The sequence below is a fragment of the Palaemon carinicauda genome, chromosome 16, assembly GCF_036898095.1.
Source record: "Palaemon carinicauda isolate YSFRI2023 chromosome 16, ASM3689809v2, whole genome shotgun sequence".
Classification (NCBI taxonomy): Eukaryota; Metazoa; Arthropoda; class Malacostraca; order Decapoda; family Palaemonidae; genus Palaemon; species Palaemon carinicauda.
Window position 1 is genome coordinate 1,074,394 of NC_090740.1, and position 26,047 is coordinate 1,100,440.

General features: G+C 44.0%; 1 protein-coding gene across 2 annotated transcripts in view; it reads right to left on the reverse strand.

Annotated features, from left to right (window-relative positions):
- LOC137655602 (probable E3 ubiquitin-protein ligase HERC4) overlaps nucleotides 1-26,047 on the reverse strand; it is a 98,635-nt gene that overhangs the window by 18,281 nt on the left and 54,307 nt on the right. For both annotated transcript variants that reach the window (XM_068389504.1, XM_068389503.1), the window contains 6 exons: nucleotides 21,143-21,310; nucleotides 11,710-11,879; nucleotides 3,892-4,045; nucleotides 2,526-2,712; nucleotides 752-858; nucleotides 301-495 (listed from right to left, as the gene is read on the reverse strand). In XM_068389504.1, the coding sequence (XP_068245605.1) occupies nucleotides 301-495; nucleotides 752-858; nucleotides 2,526-2,712; nucleotides 3,892-4,045; nucleotides 11,710-11,879; nucleotides 21,143-21,310 (981 nt within the window). The remainder of the gene's footprint in view (nucleotides 1-300; nucleotides 496-751; nucleotides 859-2,525; nucleotides 2,713-3,891; nucleotides 4,046-11,709; nucleotides 11,880-21,142; nucleotides 21,311-26,047) is intronic.

Here is a 26,047-nt window from a genome sequence, read left to right on the forward strand (position 1 = left end):
TATATATTTTTTTTAAATTGCTCTAACAGGCTTAATTTTTGTCCTAAAGAGTTCAGGTTGGTCTCATTCTTTTGGAAAATGCCTGTAGTTTCTCATGATATTATCAAAAATATGTAAAAACATGTAATTAACAGTGTTTTGCAAGAACGTACCGCTATGTCCTTTGGGGGTGAAAGAGATAAAATTTTCAAAATTCATATATTTTAAAATACCTCCAATGGTATCCATTTTTCTATCCATATCTCCCATCAAGTAACCCATACCAGATCATCTACTGTAATTTGAAGATCATTTACTTACATCAATCTTGGCAAATGGTCTGGCTTTGCTGCTAATCCAATTAAGATAGTCCCTTCGTATGTCTATCTTCTCGGCGATTTCAGGTATGTAAAATTCTTCGTACGGTATTCTGGCAGCTTTTGATCCCTTCTTCAAGTTCTCTTGGTGAAGAAGCCCTAGGACCTTTAAGGATGACTGTAAAACCCTTCTGTCCAACTTTAGATGATATAAAAAATAAAATAAATTAGAGGCTTGGAATCATTATTGCTATTATTATTATTATTATTATTATTATTAAATGCTAAGCTACAACCCTAGTTGAAAAAGTAGGATGCTATAAGCCCAGGGGCCCCAACAAGGAAAATGGCTCAGTGAGGAAAGGAAACATGGAAAAATAAAATATTTTACCAGAGAGAAAAAATATTTCAGAAATAAGAACATATATCTTTTCAAAACTAATTTATAAACTTACCTCTGTGAAAGTATGCTTTTCTTCCTTGATTACTTGTACAACAACGTTTTTATATATAGCTAAAAGACGCAGCATGTAATCACGGGGGAGAGTCATCATCCAAATATCTGGAAAAATGTTATCAAGATTCAACGTACAAAAAAGCCGAGCTAAAATGTTTATGGGCTCCACAAGGCACTAGAAAAGCTGGAAGACCCAGCCCTACATGGATAAGAACTATGAAGCATGAAGTAGATGATGATGAATGGAGAAGTATTGATATAAAAGCTCAAAACAGAGACGAATGGCAAAATCTAACCGAGGCCCTTTGTGTCAATAGGTGTAGATGATGATAGTGATGAAAATGTTTGTACTGATAATCTGCTATTTCTACATACATACATACACATATACCAAGGCCCTTCCCCCAATTTTGGGGGCTAGCCTACATCAACAAGAAACAAAAACAAAAAGGGGGACCTCTACTCTCTACGTTCCTCCCAGCCTAACAAGGGACTCAACCGAGTTCAGCTGGTAATGCTATTTCTGAATTAAAAAAAAAAAATCAAGAGATTCAACCTTTGCCTAAACAACATATTTTCCAAATGAAACAATTTTTCTACCATCTATATTCAAGTCAATGATTCAAACCTTAGTGCCTCAATGAAACTACATGGAATTCATCTGCTATTCAGTCTAAAGAATAAAGGGCTTCAGTCGAACAAAAAAAAAAAAAAAAAATATTGCCCTGACGCATATAATACTTATGTTCCTGGTCGAAACAATTGAGTTTGTAGCATATTAGAGCGAATTTGAAATGATAGCTCCCTTGTTTGAAGTAATAAGGGCATGTCTTTTACATCAATGAGACAAAGAAATTGTGCAGAAGACAATTTGAATAAGCTTATATCAGTAAAATTGTTGGTGCCTAAAGATGACAATTTAAGAATCACTTCTGTATTTTCTTAAAAGTCATTATTTTCACCAAATTTTAATTATGTATGTTGAGGGCCAAATTTATCCTCAAAATAAAGTGCATTACAATTACAGTACAACCTAATGTTCAATATTTTAGACAGAAAAATCATGGTGGATGAGCTAAAGATTTTTAAAGCTATCAAGTTTGTTAATTCAAAATTATAAGATAATCAATTGTGTAGCTATTAAATTTCCTTAAGTTTGTTAATTCAAAATTATAAGATAATCAATTGTGTAGCTATTAAATTTCCTTAAGTTTGTTAATTCAAAATTATAAGATAATCAATTGTGTAGCTATTAAATTTCCTTAAGTTTGTTAATTCAAAATTATAAGATAATCAATTGTGTAGCTATTAAATTTCCTTAAGTTTGTTAATTCAAAATTATAAGATAATCAATTGTGTAGCTATTAAATTTCCTTAAGTTTGTTAATTCAAAATTATAAGATAATCAATTGTGTAGCTATTAAATTTCCTTAAGTTTGTTAATTCAAAATTATAAGATAATCAATTGTGTAGCTATTAAATTTCCTTAAGTTTGTTAATTCAAAATTATAAGATAATCAATTGTGTAGCTATTAAATTTCCTTAAGTTTGTTAATTCAAAATTATAAGATAATCAATTGTGTAGCTATTAAATTTCCTTAAGTTTGTTAATTCAAAATTATAAGATAATCAATTGTGTAGCTATTAAATTTCCTTAAGTTTGTTAATTCAAAATTATAAGATAATCAATTGTGTAGCTATCAAATTTCCTTAAGCTATGTAAGTATAATTTCTAACAAACAGAAAGAAAATACTGCAAAAGTAGTACTCACTAAGCATGCTTGACATATGAATTTCGAGGCTAAGTAACGATTCTGCAAAGGGCATCTGCAACGTATACATGTTCCGCGCATCAGAGAAGTTTTGGAAGAGAGGCAGGACTATATAGCTTCGAAGGCAGTCGAAACATTTTGGTTTCGACGGTAGCTGCTTTACGGCTTGAAAAATCCCATTTTGTACCTGTCATTTCAAGACATCAGTAGAATGCAAATATTGAAAGTATGCAGCTTATAACAGCAAACGAAATGACAAAACTTTATGCTTCATCAATACCTGCCAGTTATTAACCCTTTTACCCCAAGGCTATTTGGAAATTTCCAACCCTTAACCCCCAGGGTTTTTTTTTTTTCCCAGCACATTTTGCAGTACAGTATATTTTTTTTAAATTGCTCTAACAGCCTTAATTTTTGTCATAGAGAGGTCAGGTTGGTCTCATTCTCTTGGAAAATGCCTGAATTTTCTCCAAAAATTATCAAAAATATAAAAAAAAAAAAAATTTTATAGCATTTTTTTGCAAGGACGTACGGGTACGTCCATAGGGGTAAAGGGATGAGTTTTGTGAAACGTACCAGTACGTCCTTTGGGGATAAAAGGGTTAACTGAAGGGAATCTGAAGTTCTTCACATTACATGCAACTAAACATACGTCAAATTCTACAATAAATAAAGAATAACACCTTCAATGCAAGTTCTTAACCTTCTAAGAGATAATAATGAATGGCATTACAAAGGTAACATTTATTTTTCAAACATTCTTTCAAAAAAAAAAATCATTTGTGAGTTGTATTAAGTCTATCAGAATCTCTTTAATAACCTATGAGATGTGATGACAAGCAAGCGTAGAGGCAATACTCACTGCAATAACACAGATGTATACAATGAGACATTTAGAAAAAAATAATTATTTCCCACAATTTTGTTGGTAGTGGACCAAGAAAGACATCTAGATTATTATTATTATTATTACTATCCAAGCTACAACCCTAGTTGGAAAAGCAATATGCTATAAGCCCAGGGGCTCCAACAGGGAAAAATATCCCAGTGAGGAAAGGAAATATGGAAATAAATAAATGAAGAGAACAAATTAACAATAAATCATTCTAAAAAAAGTAACAACGTCAAAACAGACATGTCATATATAAACTATTAACAACATCAAAAACAAATATGTCATAAATAAACTAGAAAAAGACTCATGTCTGCCTGGTCAACAAAAAAGCATTTGCTCCAACTTTGAACTTTTGAAGTTCTACTGATTCAACCACCCGATTAGGAAGATCATTATGATACAGGTGCACAACTTTGAGTAATATATCTGTTATGAAACTAATTAAACTTAAGATGAATTGCCATAACTTACCACTTCAGAAACGGATTCTCTTGGCAGGCGCCCAAGTTTTGCCATATAATCTTCAGCAAGTCTGTAATCCAAGCCATGACTGTGCTTCTTAGATTTCTTGTCTAAAAATGATGCATTCCAACATGACAGTGATCCAAAAGCTGTTTCCATATACCTAGAAGGAAAAAGATAATACTGTACTGTACAATACTACAGTTTAAAAGATAATACTGTACTGTACAATACTATAGAGTTTCCCTTTACAAAGATACATATTCAACACAAATATCTATACCTACATATATACTTTGTTTTATATTTCAGTGCAATATCTTCTAATTTCTTAGTTGTATCAGTTGTAATCAAAAGTTCTCCTGATTATCAGCTTATTACAACACATTAAGACACCTTGCTCCAGTTTTCTTAGCAATTACTGCCTGGAGTGTATAATGTACTGGAATTCTTCCGGGGATATCAATTACGTTTTTTATCGTGTCGGGGCGATAATATGATTTAAATATCCGTTGTGAAGAATGCGTTTCACTCAACATACCACTCAGAGGCCTCACCCTGGTTTTCTTTGCAATTATTGCTTGGAGTGTGCACTAGAATTGTTTCTGGGATATTATTAACTTTTTAAATCGTGTCTGGGCGATATCATTTAACCCTTTTACCCCCAAAGGACGTACTGGTACGTTTCACAAAAGCCATTCCTTTACCCCCATGGATGTACCGGTACGTCCTTGCATAAAAATGTTATAACAAATTTTTTTTTCCATATTTTTGATAATTTTTTGAGAAAATTCAGGCATTTTCCAAGAGATTGAGACCACCCTGACCTCTCTATGGCAAAAATTAAGGCTGTTAGAGCAATTTAAAAAATTTTTTATTTTCCTTAGTAAAATAAATTTTTGAATATACTTACCCGATGATCATGTAGCTGTCAACTCTGTTGCCCGACAGAAAAATCTAAGGTCGGGATACGCCAGCGATCGCTATACAGGTGGGGGTGTACACAACAGCGCCATCTGTCGAGTAGGTACTCAGGTACTTCTTGTCAACAAGAACTCAATTTTCTCCTCGGTCCACTGGTTCTCTATGGGGAGGAAGGGAGGGTCCTTAAATTCATGATCATTGGGTAAGTATATTCAAAAATTTATTTTACTAAGGAAAATAACATTTTTCAATATTAATCTTACCCGATGATCATGTAGCTGATTCACACCCAGGGGGGTGGGTGAAGACCAGCATACATGTTAACATTAGAAGCTAAGTATCCCGTATTTCATTTTAGCAGTTATTCAAAATAACAAACATAAAATAAATAGGTACCTGGTAAGGAAGTCGACTTGAACCATTACTCTGCCTTTTTAAGTACGTCTTCCTTACTGAGCCTAGCGATCCTCTTAGGATGCTGAGCGACTCCTAGGTGCTGAAGTATGAAGGGCTGCAACCCATACTAAAGGACCTCATCACAACCTCTAATCTAGGCGCTTCTCAAGAAAGAATTTGACCACCCGCCAAATCAACCAGGATGCGGAAGGCTTCTTAGCCTTCCGTACAACCCAAAAAACAACAATAAACGCATTTCAAGAGAAAGATTAAAAAAGGTTATGGGATTATGGGAATGTAGTGGTTGAGCGCTCACCTACTACTGCACTCGCTGCTACGAATGGTCCCAGGGTGTAGCAGTTCTCGTAAAGAGACTGGACATCTTTGAGGTAAAATGATGCGAACACTGACTTGCTTCTCCAATAGGTTGCATCCATAACACTCTGCAGAGAACGGTTCTGTTTGAAGGCCACTGAAGTAGCGACAGCCCTAACTTCATGTGTCCTTACCTTCAGCAAAGCAAGGTCTTCTTCCTTCAGATGAGAATGGGCCTCTCTAATCAAAAGCCTGATGTAATAAGAAACTGCGTTCTTAGACATCGGTAAAGCAGGTTTCTTGATAGAACACCATAAAGCTTCTGATTGTCCTCGCAATGGCTTTGTACGTCTTAAATAGTACTTAAGAGCTCTTACTGGGCAAAGTACTCTCTCTAGTTCGTTCCCCACCAAGTTGGACAGGCTTGGGATCTCGAACGACTTGGGCCAAGGACGAGAAGGAAGCTCGTTTTTAGCCAAAAAACCAAGCTGCAAGGAACATGTAGCCGTTTCAGATGTAAAACCTATGTTCCTGCTGAAGGCGTGAATCTCACTGACTCTTTTAGCTGTTGCTAAGCAAACGAGGAAAAGAGTCTTTAATGTGAGATCCTTAAAAGAGGCTGATTGAAGCGGTTCGAACCTTGCTGACATCAGGAACCTTAAAACCACGTCTAGGTTCCAGCCTGGTGTGGTCAACCGACGCTCCTTTGAGGTCTCAAAAGACTTAAGGAGGTCCTGTAGATCTTTGTTGGTGGAAAGATCTAAGCCTCTGTGGCGGAAGACCGCTGCCAACATGCTTCTGTAACCTTTGATCGTAGGAGCTGATAGGGATCTTACATTCCTTAGATGTAACAGGAAGTCAGCTATCTGCGTTACAGAGGTACTGGTTGAGGAAACTGCATTCGCCTTGCACCAGCTTCGGAAGACTTCCCATTTTGACTGATAGACCCTGAGAGTGGATGTCCTCCTTGCTCTGGCAATCGCTCTGGCTGCCTCCTTCGAAAAGCCTCTAGCTCTTGAGAGTCTTTCGATAGTCTGAAGGCAGTCAGATGAAGAGCGTGGAGGCTTGGGTGTACCTTCTTTACGTGCGGCTGACGCAGAAGGTCCACTCTTAGAGGAAGAGTCCTGGGAACGTCCACTAGCCATTGCAGTACCTCGGTGAACCATTCTCTCGCGGGCCAGAGGGGAGCAACCAACGTCAACTGTGTCCCTTCGTGAGAGGCGAACTTCTGTAGTACCCTGTTGACAATCTTGAACGGAGGGAACGCATACAGGTCTAGATGGGACCAATCCAGAAGAAAGGCATCCACGTGAACTGCTGCTGGGTCTGGAATCGGAGAACAATACATCGGGAGCCTCTTGGTCATCGAGGTAGCGAATAGATCTATGGTGGGCTGACCCCACAGGGCCCATAGTCTGCTGCAAACATTCTTGTGAAGGGTCCACTCTGTGGGGATGACCTGACCCTTCCGGCTGAGGCGATCTGCCATGACATTCATGTCGCCCTGAATGAACCTCGTTACCAGCGAAATCTTTCGATCTTTTGACCAAGTGAGGAGGTCCCTTGCGATCTCGAACAACTTCCTCGAATGAGTCCCTCCTTGCTTGGAGATGTACGCCAAGGCTGTGGTGTTGTCGGAGTTCACCTCCACCACCTTGCTTAGATGGAGGGACTTGAAGTTTATAAAGGCCAGATGAACTGCCAATAGCTCCTTGCAGTTGATGTGAAGTGTTCTTTACTCCTGATTCCACGTGCCCGAGCATTCCTGTCCGTCCAGTGTCGCACCACAGCCCGTGTCCGATGCGTCCGAGAAGAGACGGTGGTCGGGGGTCTGAACAGCCAATGGTAGACCTTCCTTGAGAAGAATGCTGTTCTTCCACCACGTCAGTGTAGACCTCATCTCTTCGGAAATAGGCACAGAGACTGCCTCTAGCGTCATGTCCTTTCTCCAGTGAGCAGCTAGATGATATTGAAGGGGGCGGAGGTGGAGTCTCCCTAACTCGATGAACTGGGCCAGCGATGAAAGTGTCCCTGTTAGACTCATCCACTGCCTGACTGAACATCGGTTCCTTCTCAGCATGCTCTGGATGCATTCTAGGGCTTGACTGATCCTGGGGGCCGACGGAAAAGCCCGAAAAGCTCGACTCTGAATCTCCATACCTAGATAGACAATGGTTTGGGAAGGGACGAGTTGGGACTTCTCTATATTGACCATGAGACCCAATTCCTTGGTCATATCCATAGTCCATCTGAGATTCTCCAGTCAGCGACGACTTGACGAAGCTCTTAAAAGCCAGTCGTCCAAATAGAGGGAGGCTCTGATGTCTGCCAAGTGAAGGAATTTGGCCACATTCCTCATCAGTTTGGTAAACACAAGAGGTGCCGTGCTTAGGCCAAAGCACAGGGCTTGGAACTGGTACACGACCTTTCCAAAGACAAACCTTAGGAAAGGTTGGGAGTCTGGATGGACGGGGACATGAAAGTATGCGTCTTTCAGGTCTAACGAGACCATCCAGTCTTCCTTCCTGACCGCTGCTAGGACCGACTTCGTCGTCTCCATTGTGAACGTCTGCTTGGTGACAAAAGCATTGAGAGCACTGACGTCCAGCACTGGTCTCCAACCTCCTGTCTTCTTCGCTACCAGGAAGAGACGGTTGTAGAAGCCCGGGGATTGATGGTCCCGGACTATGACTACTGCTCCCTTTTGTAGCAAGAGCGACACCTCTTGATGCAAAGCTAGCCTCTTGTCCTTCTCGTTGTAGTTGGGAGAGAGGTTGATGGGAGAAGTTGCTAGAGGGGGACTGCGGCAGAACGGAATCCTGTACCCCTCCCTTAGCAACTTCACAGACTGAGCGTCTGCACCTCTGTTCTCCCAAGCTTGCCAGAAGTTCTTGAGCCTGGCTCCCACTGCTGTCTGGAGAGGTAGGCAGTCAGATTCTGCCTTTTGAGGACTTGGAACCCTTCTTCGATTTGCCACGATGACTGTCGGCACGGGTACCTCCTCTGCTGGAGGTTCTGCCACGAAAGGGCGGGATGAACCTAGACGCTGGTGTGTCCATCCTAGGTCTAGGCACGGGAGGTAAAGCTTTGGCCTTACGTGCGGAGGACGCCACCAGGTCATGGGTATCCTTCTGGATCAACGAGGCAGCCATCCCCTTGATCAGCTCTTCCGGAAAGAGACACTTGGAAAGCGGAGCAAACAACAACTCCGACTTCTGGCAAGGAGTGATCCCAGCCGACAAGAAGGAGCAAAGATGTTCTCTCTTCTTAAGCACTCCCGACACGTACGAAGCCACAAGTTCACCGGACCCATCCCGAATGGCTTTGTCCATGCTAGACATGATAAGCATGGCAGAGTCCTTATCCGAAGGGGAAGTCTTTCTGCTTAACGCTCCCAAACACCAATCGAGGAAGTTGAAGATCTCAAAAGCACGAAAGACTCCCTTCAACAGATGATCCATGTCAGAAAAGGACCAGCAAATCTTAGATCGTCTCATAGCCAGCCTGCGGGGAGAGTCAACCAGACTTGAGAAGTCGCCCTGGGCAGAGGCAGGAACTCCCAAGCCGGGTTCCTCTCCCGTGGCATACCAGACGCTAGATTTGGAAGCAAGCTTGGTAGGCGGAAAGATGAAAACAGACTTTCCCAGCTGCTTCTTGGACTGCAACCACTCTCCCATAACCCTCAAAGCTCTCTTGGATGAGCGTGCGAGTACAAGTTTGGTGAAGGCAGGAGCTGCTGACTGCATGCCCAGAGCAAACTCGGAGGGAGGAGAGCGAGGGGTTGCAGACACAAACTGTTCCGGATACAAGTCCCTGAACAAGGCAAGGACTTTCCGAAAGTCTAAGGAGGGAGGCGTAGACTTGGGTTCTTCTAAGTCGGAGTGCGGATCGTCCAAATGCGCAGCTTCGTCATCAGATACTCCATCATCCGAAAGCTGAGGAGGAAGTGGCAAAGGTGGAGCAGAAAGCTGAACGGCTGAATCCGGCAGCACGGGTGCATGCGTAGCTGCTGCGGATCCAACATCATGCCGCTGCTGGTCAGTCTGCGAGCTGGCAACAACAAAAGCAGAGTGCTGGTGCGTGGGAGGGACTGCCGTGGGTTGCGGAGCATGCCGCATGGGTTGCGGAGCATGCCGCATGGGTTGCGGAGCATGCCGCATTGTGTCAAAACACGGCAGCTCGACAGCACCTTCCCACTGCTGATGCGGTAGCTCACGCATGTCAACGGAGGTTGCAGCATGAACATGCGTCTGGCAGGGTGGACTGCGCATCGGTGGTGGAGCTCTCACAGGTGGAGTGTGGGAGCAGGCAGCCGCAGTATCTGCTGAGCGCACAACCGTGGCAGGTTGTAGGTTAACTGGTGCAGTGTCAACCTTCTCAGCACGATACTTCTGCATAAAGGAAGCAAGCTGAGACTGCATAGTCTGCAGCATGGACCACTTAGGATCTACCGTGGTTGGTGCGGCAACAGACGGAGTAGTTGCCTGCTGCGGAACCACTCTACCTCTCTTGGGAGGTGTGCAGTCTTCGGAAGACTGCGGCGAGTCCGAACTGACCCAGTGGCTACACCTGGGCCGTTGGACTCGCTCGGAAGGGACCTTACGCTTGAGAGGTCGTGAGACCTTGGTCCAACGTTTCTTCCTCGAAACTTCTTCCACAGACGAGGAATGACAGGGCTCATTCGTCTGTTTGTGGATGGGACGATCTCTGACAGATACGTCCGCAACCACTGAGGGTACATCCGTACGCTGATCAAGGCCTGCCGAACCCTTTGGTCCTTCGACATTGCTTCTCCCCTGGGCTTGGGAGCTTGCAAGAGGTCCCGGACTGGGAGGACGACTGGCACGAACAGATGTACCCTCATGCGCAACACTGACACTGACACTTTTCACTTCACTTGCACTCACTACACTTCCCACTGCACTTTGCGCTTTCAACTCTTTGACATCTGCCAAAAGTTGATTCCGGTCATTAGCTAATGACTCCACTCTGTCACCAAGAGCCTGAATGACACGCATCATGTCCGCCATGGAGGGTTGAGCACTAGTAGCAGGGTCGGGAGTCACCACTACAGGGGAAGGAATAGGTTGAGGGGCATGGGGAGAGGAAAAATCAAAAGAGCGAGAAGAACTCCTCCTGATCCTATCCTTCTCTAGCCTACGTGCATTCTTTAGGAATTCGTTAAAATCGAATTCCGAAAGCCCGGCGCATTCCTCACATCGATCTTCCAATTGACAGGATTTACCCCTGCAATTGGAACAAACGGTGTGAGGATCTATGGAGGCCTTCGGAAGATGCCTAGAACAAGCCCTAACGCTACACTGCCTGTACTTAGGGACTTGAGAATGGTCAGACATCTTGAATTGTAGAAATAGTCAAGGGGGAATTCCAAAATCTAGCAAAGTTCATTAACAATTAATCCAAATCTAATCAAAAAGCTTGATAAGCTAATGATAAAGGTTCCTGAATAGCGAAGGCTAAAATCTAGAGCGAATACATCACCAAAATCGTGAAAAACAACTCCAGAAACAACAGCGTATCCAAGTAGGTCTTGCCGGTGGCACGACAGAGGAAAAATTGAGTTCTTGTTGACAAGAAGTACCTGAGTACCTACTCGACAGATGGCGCTGTTGTGTACACCCCCACCTGTATAGCGATCGCTGGCGTATCCCGACCTTAGATTTTTCTGTCGGGCAACAGAGTTGACAGCTACATGATCATCGGGTAAGATTAATATTGAAAAATATACTGCAAAATGTGCTGGGAAGAAAATAACCCCCTGGGGGTTAAGGGTTGGAAATTTCCAAATAGCCTGGGGGTAAAAGGGTTAAATAACCTCTGTGAGGAGTGCGTTTCACTCAACATACCACACATGAGAAGTATATTTCATTTGTTGCTGATTAAGTTGAATAAAACAATCCCATTAGTAGTGTTTCTAATTGGCTTTGTGAAGTTCTAATACCTAGTCTAGAAATGCTGTCTTTCATTACTAAAGGCTTAGTGACTCAAGCTTATGCAAAGCTGGATCCAGATTACATTACACCAATGAAAATTTTGAGTACTGTACATATATTGATAATATGGGTGTAACTATCCTTCCTAATTTCTATAAAAAAAATCATAATTTAAACAATCATTAGCTAATCCTCTTCTGAAATCCATTATAAATTGGTTAATCTGATCATTACTTACGTAAAGAGATCATCATCAATCATGTCTTCGGCTCCTAGAGCTAACATCCTATCAATCTGGGACTGATCAACGTGAAACGGCTGCTCAGCGGGTATCTTTTCACAAAAATCGACAGCCCTCCCAGATTCCTTAGACACTGTAGCTAAACTGGAATCTCCACCAGCATAAATCTGGAATGCAAGGAATCAATTGTGATAAATGGTAAATGTCCACAAGTTACAAAACTTAAGTCTTCGCACAGTTTAAAAACTTGACATTATTATTATTATTATTATTAAATGCTAAGCTACAACCCTAGTTGGAAAAGCAGGATGCTATAAGCCCAGGGGCCCCACCAGGGAAAATAGCCCAGTGAGGAAAGGAAATAAGGAAAAGTAAAATATTTTAAGAATAATAACAATATTAAAACAAATATTTCCTATTTAAACTATAAAAACTTCAACAAAACAAGAGGAAGAGAAACTAGATAGAAAATTGTGCCTGAGTGTCCCCTCAAGCAAGAGAACTCTAACCCAAGGTAGTGTAAGACCATGGTACAGAGGCTATGGCACTACCCAAGAATAGAGAACAATGGTTTGATTTTGGAGTGTCCTTCTCCTAGAAGAGCTGCTTACCATAGCTAAAGAGTCTCTTCTACCCTTACCAAGAGGATTATTTTTTCTTCAACTATAAAATAATTTCCTTGAATAAGATAAGACCAAAGGCATAGGGAGGCTAAAATGTTATTTTTATTAGTAAAATAAATTTTTGAATATACTTACCCGATAATCATGTAGCTGTCAACTCCGTTGCCCGACAGAATTCTATGGAGGGATACGCCAGCTATCACAATACTAGAAGGGGGTGTACTTACCAGCGCCACCTGTGGCCAGGTACTATAGTACTTCTTGTTGACACCTCCTCAATTTTTCCTCGGTCCACTGGTTCTCTATGGGGAGGAAGGGAGGGTCGATTAAATCATGATTATCGGGTAAGTATATTCAAAAATTTATTTTACTAATAAAAATAACATTTTTCAATATTAAACTTACCCGATAATCATGTAGCTGATTCACACCCAGGGGGGTGGGTGAAAACCAGTGTACAAGATTAAAGGATAGCTAAGTATCCCATATTTCATATAACAGTTATCTCAAATAACAATGAAATAATAAGTACCTGGTAAGGAAGTCAAATTGAACCGTTACTCTGCCTCTTTTTTAAGTTCGTCTTCCTTACTGAGCGCAGCGTTCCTCTTGGAGGCTGAATCAACCCAAAGGTGCTAAAGTATATAGGGTTGCAACCCCTACTAAAGGACCTCTACAAAACCTCTAACCCAGGCGCTTCTCAAGAATGAATAGACCACCCGCCAAATCAAAAGGATGCGGAAGGCTTCTTAGCCTACCGTAACAACCATAAAAACAACAATAAAAGCATTCAAGAGAAAGGTTAAAAAAGGTTATGGGATTAAGGGAATGTAGTGGCTGAGCCCTCACCTACTACTGCACTCGCTGCTACGAATGGTCCCAGGGTGTAGCAGTTCTCGTAAAGAGACTGGACATCTTTAAGATAAAATGATGCAAACACTGACTTGCTCCTCCAATAGGTTGCATCCATTATGCTCTGCAGAGAACGGTTTTTATTAAAGGCCATCGAAGTAGCTACGGCTCTTACTTCGTGGGTCCTTACCTTCAGCAATGCAAGGTCTTCCTCCTTTAAGTGAGAATGGGCTTCTCTAATCAGAAGCCTTATATAATACGAAACCCCGTTCTTGGACATGGGCCTCGAAGGTTTCTTGATGGCACACCATAAGGCTTCTGACTGTCCTCGAATAGGTTTAGACCTCTTAAGATAATACTTGAGAGCTCTGACAGGGCAAAGAACTCTCTCTAGTTCGTTACCTACCATGTTGGAGAGGCTAGGTATTTCAAACGATCTAGGCCAAGGACGTGAAGGAAGTTCGTTCTTTGCTAGGAATCCGAGCTGAAAAGAACATGTTGCAGATTCGGTCGTGAAACCAATGTTCTTGCTGAAGGCATGAACCTCACTGACTCTCTTAGCTGTTGCAAGGCAGACGAGAAAAAGAGTCTTGAGGGTAAGGTCCTTGAAGGAAGCTGACTGGAGAGGTTCGAACCTAGGTGACATAAGGAACCTTAAGACTACGTCTAGGTTCCAGCCTGGAGTGGATAGACGACGCTCTTTAGACGTCTCAAAAGACTTAAGAATGTCTTGAAGGTCCTTGTTGGAAGAAAGGTCCAAACCTCTGTGGCGGAGAACTGAAGCCAACATACTCCTATACCCTTTAATCGTAGGGGCTGAAAGGGATCTCTCATTCCTAAGATGTAGAAGGAAGTCAGCTATTTGGGTCACAGAGGTATTGGTAGAGGATATTGAATTGGCTCTACACCAGCTCCGGAAGACTTCCCACTTAGACTGGTAGACTCTACGAGTGGAAACCCTTCTTGCTCTGGCAATCGCACTGGCTGCCTCCTTCGAAAAGCCTCTAGCTCTAGCGAATCTTTCGACAGTCTGAAGGCAGTCAGCCGAACAGCGTGGAGGTTTGGGTGCAACCTGTCTACGTGAGGTTGACGTAGAAGGTCCACTCTTAGAGGTAGAGTCCTGGGGATGTCGACTAGCCATTGAAGTACCTCTGTGAACCATTCTCTTGCAGGCCAAAGGGGAGCAACCAGCGTCAGCCGTGTCCCTTCGTGCGAGATGAATTTCTGCAGAACTTTGTTTATTATCTTGAACGGTGGGAATGCGTAAAGGTCGAGATGGGACCAGTTCAGTAGAAAAGCATCCACATGAACTGCTGCAGGGTCTGGAACAGGGGAACAGTACAGCGGAAGTCTCTTGGTTATGGAGGTGGCAAACAGATCTATGGTAGGTTGACCCCACAAGGTCCAAAGTCTGTTGCACACACTCTTGTGGAGGGTCCATTCCGTGGGAATGACCTGATTCCTTCTGCTTAGGCGATCTGCTGAGACGTTCATATTGCCCTGAATGAACCTCGTGACCAGAGTGAGGTTTAGACCTCTTGACCAAATGAGGAGGTCCCTTGCGATCTCGTATAGGCTCCTCGAATGGGTTCCTCCTTGCTTGGAGATGTAAGCCAAGGCTGTGGTGTTGTCTGAGTTCACCTCCACCACTTTGCCTAGCAGGAGGGACTTGAAGTTCAGCAGGGCTAAATGAACTGCTAGTAGCTCCTTGCAGTTGATGTGGAGTAATCCCTGTTCCTCGTTCCACGTTCCCGAGCATTCCCGTCCGTTCAAGGTCGCACCCCAGCCCGAGTCCGATGCATCTGAGAAGAGATGAAGATTGGGGGTCTGAATAGCCAACGATAGGCCCTCCCTGAGAAGGAGATTGTTCTTCCACCACAGGAGAGTGGTCTTCATCTCTTGGGGGATTGGGATAGAGACTGCTTCGAGAGTCGAACCCTTGTCCCAATGAGCTGCAAGATGGAATTGAAGAGGGCGGAGGTGGAGTCTCCCTAGCTCGACGAACAGGGCCAGTGATGAAAGGGTCCCTGTGAGACTCATCCACTGTCTCACCGAGCAACTGCTCCTCTTCAGCATGCTCATGATGCACTCTAGGGCTTGGCTTATCCTGGGGGCCGATAGAAAAGCCCGAAAATCCTGACTCCGAATCTCCATTCCCAGGTACACAATGGATTGGGAGGGAATGAGCTGAGACTTTTCTATGTTGACTAACAGACCCAGTTCTCTGATTAAGTCCAAAGTCCAGTTGAGATTCTCCAGACAGCGACGACTCGTGGAGGCTCTCAACAGCCAGTCGTCTAAGTAGAGGGAGGCTCTGATGTCCGATAAGTGTAGGAATTTTGCTATATTCCTCATCAGATGAGTGAACACCATAGGAGCTGTGCTTAGGCCAAAACACAGGGCTTGGAATTGGTAGACAACCTTTCCAAAAACGAATCTCAGGAAAGGTTGGGAGTCTGGATGAATAGGAACGTGAAAGTAGGCATCTTTCAAGTCCAACGAGACCATCCAGTCCTCCTGCCTGACCGCTGCTAGGACCGACTTCGTCGTCTCCATCGTGAACGTCTGCTTGGTGACATACGCGTTGAGTGCGCTGACGTCCAGCACCGGTCTCCAACCTCCTGTCTTCTTGGCCACAAGAAAGAGACGGTTGTAGAAGCCCGGGGATTGATGGTCCCGGACTATAACCACTGCCTTCTTCTGCACAAGTAGCGACACCTCCTGGTGCAATGCTAGCCTCTTGTCCTCTTCTTTGTAGTTGGGAGAGAGGTTGATGGGAGATGTGGTCAGAGGTGGTTTGAGGCAGAATGGAATCCTGTAACCGTCCCTCAGCCAACTGACAGACTGGGCGTCTGCACCTCTCTTCTCCCAGGCTTGCCAGAAGATCTTGAGTCTGGCTCCTACTGCTGTCTGGAGATGCGGAGAGTCAGTTTTTTCCCTTAGATGTCTTGGAGCCTTTCCTAGACTTGCTCCTGTAAGAGTCTGGACGGGAGCTTCCTCGGCTGGGGGCTCTACCACGAAAGGGCGGTATGAACCTCGTAGCAGGGGTATCAGCCACTGGGGAGCGATAAGTCTTGGGGACTGAGGTAGCAACCTTAGACTTACGAGCCGATGAGGCTACAAGATCGTGAGTGTCCTTTTGTATCAGGGCAGCAGACAAGTCCTTAACCAGCTCTTCGGGGAAGAGGAACTTCGAGAGCGGAGCAAAAAGGAGTTGTGACCTTTGACAAGGTGTAATGCTGGAGGAAAGGAAGGTACACAGCTGTTCCCTTTTCTTCAGAACCCCTGATACAAACATCGACGCAAGCTCACCAGATCCATCCCTAATGGCCTTATCCATGCAGGACATTAATAGCATGGCAGAATCCTTGTCCGCAGGGGAGGTCTTCTTGCTGAGGGCCCCCAGGCACCAGTCTAGAAAGTTGAACATCTCAAATGCTCTAAATACTCCCTTCAGTAAGTGATCAAGGTCTGAGAAGGTCCAGCAAACCTTAGAGCGCCTCATTGCAGTTCTCCGAGGCGAGTCTACCAGACTTGAGAAGTCAGCCTGGGCAGAGGCAGGTACTCCCAAGCCTGGTGCTTCTCCTGTGGCATACCAAACGCTCGCTTTCGAAGTGAGCTTAGTCGGAGGGAACATGAAAGAAGTTTTGCCAAGGTGTTGCTTAGTCTGCAGCCACTCCCCTAAGATCCTTAACGCTCTCTTAGAGGACCTTGCTAGGACTAGCTTAGTATAGGTGGACTTAGCTTGCTGTATGCCCAGCGAAAACTCAGATGGCGGAGAGCGGGGAATAGCAGAGACAAAGTGGTCTGGGTAAACCTCCCTAAGCAGAGCCAAGACCTTACGAAAGTCAATAGACTGTGGAGAAGGCTTGGATTCATCCACGTCTGACGAGGGATCCAGGTGTGCCGCCTCATCATCAGAAGCCTCATCACCAGAGTGTAGCGAAGAGATCGGACAAGAATGCTGAACAGCAGAGTCAGAACGAGTAGGAACAATATTAGTGGTTTCCTCTTCAAGTAACTGTTGAGGGAAAACCTGAGGCTCAGACTGCAAAGGCTGAATAAAAGACGAAGCAGAAGGAAGGCGCATGGGTGGAGGAGGCTGACTCCTAGCATGAGTGGTTGAACCCAAGGGTTGCGCTTGCTGAGCGGTTGGCGGAAGCGGAGTAGCAAGTTCCTGTTCCTGTGGTGTGAGCGGAGCGCGATGAGGTAGAGGCTGCGCAGAACAAGGTAAATGTCTCGCAAGCTGAGGCTCCTGAGGCGCAAGGCTAAGGTGTTGTGGTGCTTGCCTTGTGGAGGGTTGAGCTCGCTGCAGCGAGAGCTGAGGAGACTGACTCATGGACGGGAGAGGTTGTTGTACCTCAACCGAGTGTTGCATCACTGGTGGAGCAGCAAGTGGAGGCGGAGGAAGAGAGGTATAATCCTCCTGATCCCATTGTAAAGGTTGCCTTAAGGAAGGCGGAGGCTGAACACCACTGGGAACTGCAAACTCAGAACGTGGCTCAACATCGTACGCCTGGCAGGTGGTACTGCGATCAGGCGGAGCGAGCGCAGGCGGAGCGAGCGCAGGGAGTGTAGGCGGAGGCGGAGGCGCAACACTCTCAGCCCGACACTCACGCATCAAGTCCGAAAGCTGTGCTTGCATGGACTGTAGTAGAGTCCACTTGGGGTCGGCAGAAACTACAGTAGGCTGAGGTAAAGCCTTAACAGTCGAGCTCTGTTGTGGCAGAACCTTACTCCTCTTGGGCGGAGTGCAGTCGACAGATGACTGCGGCGAGTCAGAGCTGAGCCAATGAATGCAACCTGGCTGAGCACTCGCGGACTGGACTCTGCGTTTAAGTGGTCTCGAGACCTGAGTCCAACGTTTCTTCCCTGACAGTTGATCAGCGGACGAGGCAAAGACGGGCTCAATCGTCTGCAGGTGGGAGTGACGGTCTTTGGAAGACACGCCCGCAACCACCGAGGATACTTCTGTGCGCCTAACAAGGCCTGCCGAACCCTTATGCCCTTCGACATTGCTTCTCCCCTGGGCTTGGGAGCTTGCAAGAGGTCCCGGACTGGGAGGACGACTGGCTCGCACAGAAGTATCCTCACGCACCACACTGGCACTGACACTAGCACTTGGCACTGCACTGACACTAGCACTCGTCACAGCACTGGCACTAATTCCACCCACTGCACTCTTGACCTTAAGTTCCTTGACTTCGGCCATCAGAGACTTATGATCACTTACCACTGACTCTACTTTATCGCCTAAGGCCTGAATAGCACGCAAAACAACAGACATATCAGGCGGAGGGCAAATAGTAGGTTCGGGGGTAGCCACTACAGGGGTAGGAAAAGGTAGGGGATCATGAGGTGAGGAAAAAAGTGAAGAGTGAGAAGAACTCCTCCTAACTCTACCTCTCTCTAACTTAGTTGAATATTTCAAAAGACGGACAAATTCCAGTTCCGAAAGTCCGGCGCATTCCTCACATCGATTTTCTAACTGACAGGGCCTGTCCCTACAGTCAGAACAAGCGGTGTGAGGATCTACCGAGGCCTTCGGAATACGCCTATTGCAAGACCTACATCGTCTATGGGAGGGGGCTTGCGAAATGTCAGACATCTTGAATCCAAAGAGTTAGCCAAAGGGGGTTCCAAAATCAAGCAAAAGATCGTTAACCGTTAATCAGGACTATATAAAAGCTATCTAGCTAATATAAGAAGGTTTCCAGTAAAGCGACAGCCGAAATCTGAGAGAATACTTCACCAATTAGCCGTGAAAATACTCGAAGATCATAAGCGTATCTCAGAACGTCTTGCCGGAAGCACGACAGAGGAAAAATTGAGGAGGTGTCAACAAGAAGTACTATAGTACCTGGCCACAGGTGGCGCTGGTAAGTACACCCCCTTCTAGTATTGTGATAGCTGGCGTATCCCTCCATAGAATTCTGTCGGGCAACGGAGTTGACAGCTACATGATTATCGGGTAAGTTTAATATTGAAAAATCCCTTTTCAGGAGAAAGTGGATAAATGATGCCGATTATCTGGCAGCCATTATATTTATACTAAAATATTTCGGTGTTAAGAACGTGTCAAGACTATTTAAAAAACCATTGCACATATAGTTTTCAATCCTGACTGATGTTGTAGCCTGTGATTTTATCCTTCAGGAAGCATCGTAAAAGTTGTAGAATATGTCTAAGGGATGAACTCCAAGTGATTTTATCCTGGTATAAGCATTATAAACATTGTGGAGACTGTGCAAAATCCTAAAAGAGATCATTTTTGGGGCTCAGATCTCCAGGACACCTACTTCCCTATTCCCATCCATTTATCCTTTTAAGGTTTTTGCCATTCACAACAGAGATATACTCATTTTGCTTCCTCTGCTTTGGATAATAAGAATTCGACCAGGCCAAAGGCCAGGCACTAGGACTAATTAGGTCATTCAGCTGTGTTAAATACTCAAGTTATTACAAATTAAAAACTTTAAAGATATTTTAAAACCCTGCATTCAATTCACACATGTACATACATACATATACCAAGGCACTTCCCCCAATTTTGGGGGGTAGCCGACATCACCAAATGAAACAAAAACAAAAAAGGGGACCTCTACTCTCTACGTTCCTCCCAGACTAACAAGGGACTCAACTGAGTTCAGCTGGTACTGCTAGGGTGCCACAGCCCACCCTCCCCCGTTATCCACCACAGATGAAGCTTCATAATGCTGATTCCCTACTGCTGCTACCTCCGCGGTCATCAAAGGCATCGGAGGAAGCAGCAGGGCCTACTAGAACTGCGTCACAATCGCTCGCCATTCATTCCTATTTCTAGCACGCTCTCTTGCCTCTCTCACATCTATCCTCCTATCACCCAGAGCTTCCTTCACTCCATCCATCCACCCAAACCTTGGCCTTCCTCTTGTACTTCTCCCATCAACTTAATCTAATGAAAAACAGATAATCAATGGGAACATCTTCATCAACATCTAAACTATCAGAGATGGATTTACCGATGAGATGGTACTTCTGACACTGATATATAAACTTTGAGAAATGTCCCCAGCATGATATATTTTTCTGATTCCCAAACCTCTCGAGATTTCCATGATTATTTCTAAATAATTAGGGGCAGATTTATTGCTATAAATACACTAAAAATCTAATTCATCTCTTTGAAAATAAAGTGGCAATTTGTTAGTATCCATATAAATGCTTTCGACAGGTGAAGTTTTAAATGAACCTGCAAGAATTGTAAAATCCATATTTTCTATTTCCAATTCTACCAATTTAGTTTTACATCCAAAATATATATTCAACAGCTGTAAACAAACACTGATCTACACAGAGAATCATACAGCCTCATTAATGACTTCTAATCTGCTCACCAACCAAAGCTAGAAACCACTCTACATATATCCCCTTATCATTAAGGCCCAGATCTAGGACCATCTAAGATTCGCAGAGTTTTTGAAGCTATCGAGAATAATTTTCCAAGCCCGAAATCATAAAAAAATATTGACAGTTTCTACGCAACATCTGAAGGATCACTTATGACAGTATGATTTCAAGGTGGGTAAAATCGAGGAAACAAATTTAACCCTTTTACCCCCAAAGGACGTACTGGTACGTTTCACAAAACTCATCCCTTTACCCCCATGGACGTACCGGTACGTCCTTGCAAAAAAATGCTATTTTTTTTTTTTTGCATATTTTTGATAATTTTTTGAGAAACTTCAGGCATTTTCCAAGAGAATGAGACCAACCTGACCTCTCTATGATGAAAATTAAGGCTGTTAGAGCAATTTAAAGAAAATATACTGCAAAATGTGCTTGAAAAAAAAATAACCCCTGGAGGTTAAGGGTTAGAAAGTTCCAAATAGCCTGGGGGTAAAAGGGTTAACAAAAATAAAAATATTTGAGCATTGCGTGGACACGATAAGAAGATGAGTAAAAAAGTTACTAACCTTCTGGACATAAATTTTAGGAACATCATCATCTTGATCTTTCTCAAGCAATGTCATGCCTCTGGGAGACCTCCAAGGACCTACCACAACTTGTGGCAAGTTTGTATTGCACGGAGTCTTGATGCCCAGTTGCCCTGATAATCCTTGACCAAATGCATACACATGACCCTGCAAACAAATATGGCATATTTACTTATATGAAGAAAACTTTCAAAGAAAGCTTAACATAATATACCCAATGAATCCACATTTTAAATCTTGGCCTTCTGTCATTGACTCCTCCAAGCTGGCTTGTGATGAAAGACAGAAAAAAGATAAAGTGAGAAAAAAAAACAGGAAAAAAAATAAAACTGGAGCACCAAAAAAGGTACAGTTGGACACAGGAATTCATGGTACACCTTGCTATGAGGAAGTGCACCCAGGATCACCCGTGCTGCACAACGAGTTCACGTGTTCAGCCCTGCCACCGCGAAGTAAAGGTCTGACAGTGCACTTCAAAGGAGCGAGGTGTGCCAGGAATCTCCTGCGTCCAACTGTACATAGAAGTTTTAATATATGCTTACGGTAACTGAAGAGAAAAGGAGGCTTTAACTTCTGACAGAGGACACACCAGAAGGATAAAATATATGGATAACTGAACTCTATTGATATTTATTATTTTGATACTTATCTACACGTCACACATTGCTTACATCTATAAAAGTGCGGGTTTTTTATATTTCAGGATCCCCAATCAAGGGAAGAAAGGCCTACGTAATTCCTACACCTGGCAAGGAGTCCTTCCCCATACCTCTTGGTCCTTAATAAACAGAATCACATGAAGTTGAGAGGAGAGAGAGACATCAGGTGACGTAGAGGTACACATCAAAATAATAGATATGAAAATTCTATTTATTTTGATGAATACCTCTAGGGCATATTGCTGACAACCACAGCTCTTTAACCCTTTTACCCCCAAAGGACGTACTGGTACGTTTCACAAAACTCATCCCTTTACCCCCATGGACGTACCGGTACGTCCTTGCAAAAAAATGCTATAAAATTTTTTTTTTCATATTTTTGATAATTTTTTGAGAAAATTCAGGCATTTTCCAAGAGAATGTGACCAACCTGACCTCTCTATGACAAAAATTAAGGCTGTTAGAGCAATTTAAAAAAAATATACTGCAAAATGTGCTGGGGGGAAAAATAACCCCCTGGGGGTTAAGGGTTAGAAATTTTCAAATAGCCTGGGGGTAAAAGGGTTAAGAATCAAGCTTGATTTCTTGGGCTGATTAATCTGCATCCTTTAAATAATAATAATAAACCACAAAATCCTTGAGGTAGGTATGTGGTAATTAAACAACAATATTAAAGTAAATTTAAATAGTTACCTCCAGTTCTTGTCTCCTCTAAATTATACATTCTGTGTACATTTAAAGATAAAACCTAACAGTTAAAGGAATCATGTATATCCTGCTGCCTCACCATTTTCAAAATTAAGGTCAAAGCTGCTGAACACAATCCACCATCTTGAGCTTTATTACTGTTCTTCCACTTCTAGATTTATAAAGAATCTTTGAAAATCGGTAAAATTGTTAAATCTCTTGATTATTTTAATTATCAGCAGAAAGAAAAAATGGATTTTAGTTGTCCTTACTAACTAGCATGAAAAGGCAAGTCCCAGAAGGCAACTAGACATGTGGCAAGAAATCAGACACCTAGATTTAGGCTTGGAGGGAAATGTTTCTCTCTATCCAAAAAGTTTCCTAAAAGACCCAAAATATGTTATTTTCATTAGTAAAATAAATTTTTGAATATACTTACCCGATAATCATGTAGCTGTCAACTCTGTTGCCCGACAGAATTCTATGGAGGGATACGCCAGCTATCACAATACTAGAAGGGGGTGTTCTTACCAGCGCCACCTGTGGCCAGGTACTCAAGTACTTCTTGTTGACACCTCCTCAATTATTCCTCGGTCCCACTGGTTCTCTATGGGGAGGAAGGGAGGGTCAATTAAATCATGATTATCGGGTAAGTATATTCAAAAATTTATTTTACTAATGAAAATAACATTTTTCAATATTAAACTTACCCGATAATCATGTAGCTGATTCACACCCAGGGGGGTGGGTGAAAACCAGTGTACAAGATTAAAGGATAGCTAAGTATCCCATATTTCATATAACAGTTATCTCAAATAACAATGAAATAATAAGTACCTGGTAAGGAAGTCGAATTGAACCGTTACTCTGTCTCTTTTTTAAGTTCGTCTTCCTTACTGAGCGCAGCGTTCCTCTTGGAGGCTGAATCAACCCAAAGGTGCTAAAGTATACAGGGCTGCAACCCATACTAAAGGACCTCATCACAACCTTTAACCTCGGCGCTTCTCAAGAAAGAATTGACCACCCGCCAAATCAACAAGGATGTGGAAGGCTTCTTAGCCGACCGAACAACCCATAAAAAGTATTCAAGAGAAAGGTTAAAAAGTTATGGAATTATGGGAATGTAGTGGCTGAGCCCTCGCCTACTACTGCATTCGTTGCTACGAATGGACCCAGGGTGTAGCAGTACTCGTAAAGAGACTGGACATCTTTGAGATAGAATGATGCGAACACTGACTTGCTTCTCCAATAGGTTGCATCCATAACACTCTGCAGAGAACGGTTCTGTTTGAAGGCCACTGAAGTAGCCACAGCTCTCACTTCATGTGTCCTTACCTTCAGCAAAGCAAGGTCTTCTTCCTTCGGATGAGAATTTGCTTCTCTAATCAGAAGCCTGATGTAGTAAGAAACTGAGTTCTTAGACATTGGTAGAGAAGGCTTCTTGATAGCACACCATAAGGCTTCTGATTGTCCTCGTAATGGTTTTGACCTTCTTAAATAGTACTTAAGAGCTCTAACAGGGCAAAGTACTCTCTCTAGTTCGTTCCCCACCATGTTGGACAGGCTTGGGATCTCGAACGACTTAGGGCAAGGACGGGAAGGAAGCTCGTTTTAGCCAAAAAAAAACCGAGCCGCAAGGAACATGTAGCCGTTTCAGATGTGAAACCTATGTTCCTGCTGAAGGCGTGGATCTCACTTACTCTTTTACCTGTTGCTAAGCACACGAGGAAAAGAGTTTCTAATGTGAGGTCCTTAAAAGAGGCTGATTGGAACGGTTCAAATCCTGATGACATTAGGAACCTTAGGACCACGTCTAGATTCCAGCCTGGAGTGGACAACCGACGTTCCTTTGAGGTCTCAAAAGACCTAAGGAGGTCCTGTAGATCTTTGTTGGAGGAAAGATCCAAGCCTCTGTGGCGGAAAACCGCTGCCAACATACTTCTGTAACCCTTGATCGTAGGAGCTGATAGGGATTTTACGTTCCTTAGATGTAACAGGAAGTCAGCAATCTGGGTTACAGTGGTACTGGTTGAGGAAAACTGCATTGGCCTTGCACCAGCTTCGGAAGACTTCCCATTAAGACTGATAGACTCTGAGAGTGGATGTCGTCCTTGCTCTGGCAATCGTTCTGGCTGCCTCCTTCGAAAAGCCTCTAGTTCTTGAGAGACTTTCGATAGTCTGAAGGCAGTCAGACGAAGAGCGTGGAGGTTTGGGTGTACCTTCTTTACGTGAGGTTGACGCAGAAGGTCCACTCTAGGAGGAAGAGTCCTGGGAAACGTCGACCAGCCATTGCAGTACCTCGGTGAACCCTTCTCTCGCGGGTCAGAGGGGAGCAACCAACGTCAACCGTGTCCCTTTGTGAGAGGCGAACTTCTGAAGTACCCTGTTGACAATCTTGAACGGCGGGAATGCATACAGGTTGAGATGGGACCAATCCAGCAGAAAGGCATCCACGCGAACTGCTGCTGGGTCTGGAATCGGAGAACAATACAAGAGGAGCTTCTTGGTCATCGAGGTAGCGAATAGAACTATGGTTGGCAGACCCCACAGGGCCCAAAGTCTGCTGCAAACATTCTTGTGAAGGGTCCACTCTGTGGGGAAGACCTGACCCTTACGGCTGAGGCGATCTGCCATGACATTCATATCGCCCTGAATGAGCCTCGTTACCAGCGTGAGCTTTCGATCTTTGACCAAATGAGGAGGTCCCTTGCGATCTTGAACAACTTCCTCGAATGAGTCCCTCTCTGCTTGGAGATGTAAGCCAAGGCTGTGGTGTAGTCGGAGTTCACCTCCACCACCTTGTTAAGCTGGAGGGACTTGAAGTTTATCAAGGCCAGATGAACTGCCAACAACTCCTTGCAATAGATGTGAAGTGTCCTTTGCTCCTGATTCCATGTTCCCGAGCATTCCTGTCCGTCCAGTGTCGCACCCCAGCCCGTGTCCGATGCGTCCGAGAAGAGACGGTGGTCGGGGGTCTGAACAGCCAAAGGTAGACCTTCCTTGAGAAGAATGCTGTTCTTCCACCACGTTAGAGTAGACCTCATCTCTTCGGAAACAGGAACTGAGCCCGTCTCTAGCGTCATGTCCTTTATCCAGTGAGCAGCTAGATGATACTGAAGGGGGCGGAGGTGGAGTCTCCCTAACTCGATGAACAGGGCCAGCGATGAAAGTGTCCCTGTTAGACTCATCCCCTGCCTGACTAAGCATCGGTTCCTTCTCAGCATGCTCTGGATGCATTCTAGGGCTTGGAAGATCCTTGGGGCCGACGGACAAGTCCGAAAAGCTCGACTCTGAAGATCCATACCCAAGGAAACAATGGTCTGGGATGGAACGAGCTGAGACTCCTCAAAATTGACCAGGAGGCCCAGTTCCTTGGTCAGATCCATAGTCCATTTGAAAATCTCCAGACAGCGACGACTTGTGGGAGCTCTTAAAAGCCAGTCGTCTGACGGAGCCGGACACAAGATCATGATACTGCTGCACAGTCTGTAAACTGACAATCATGGGCAAGCGAGGAAGTACAGTGACAACCCGAATC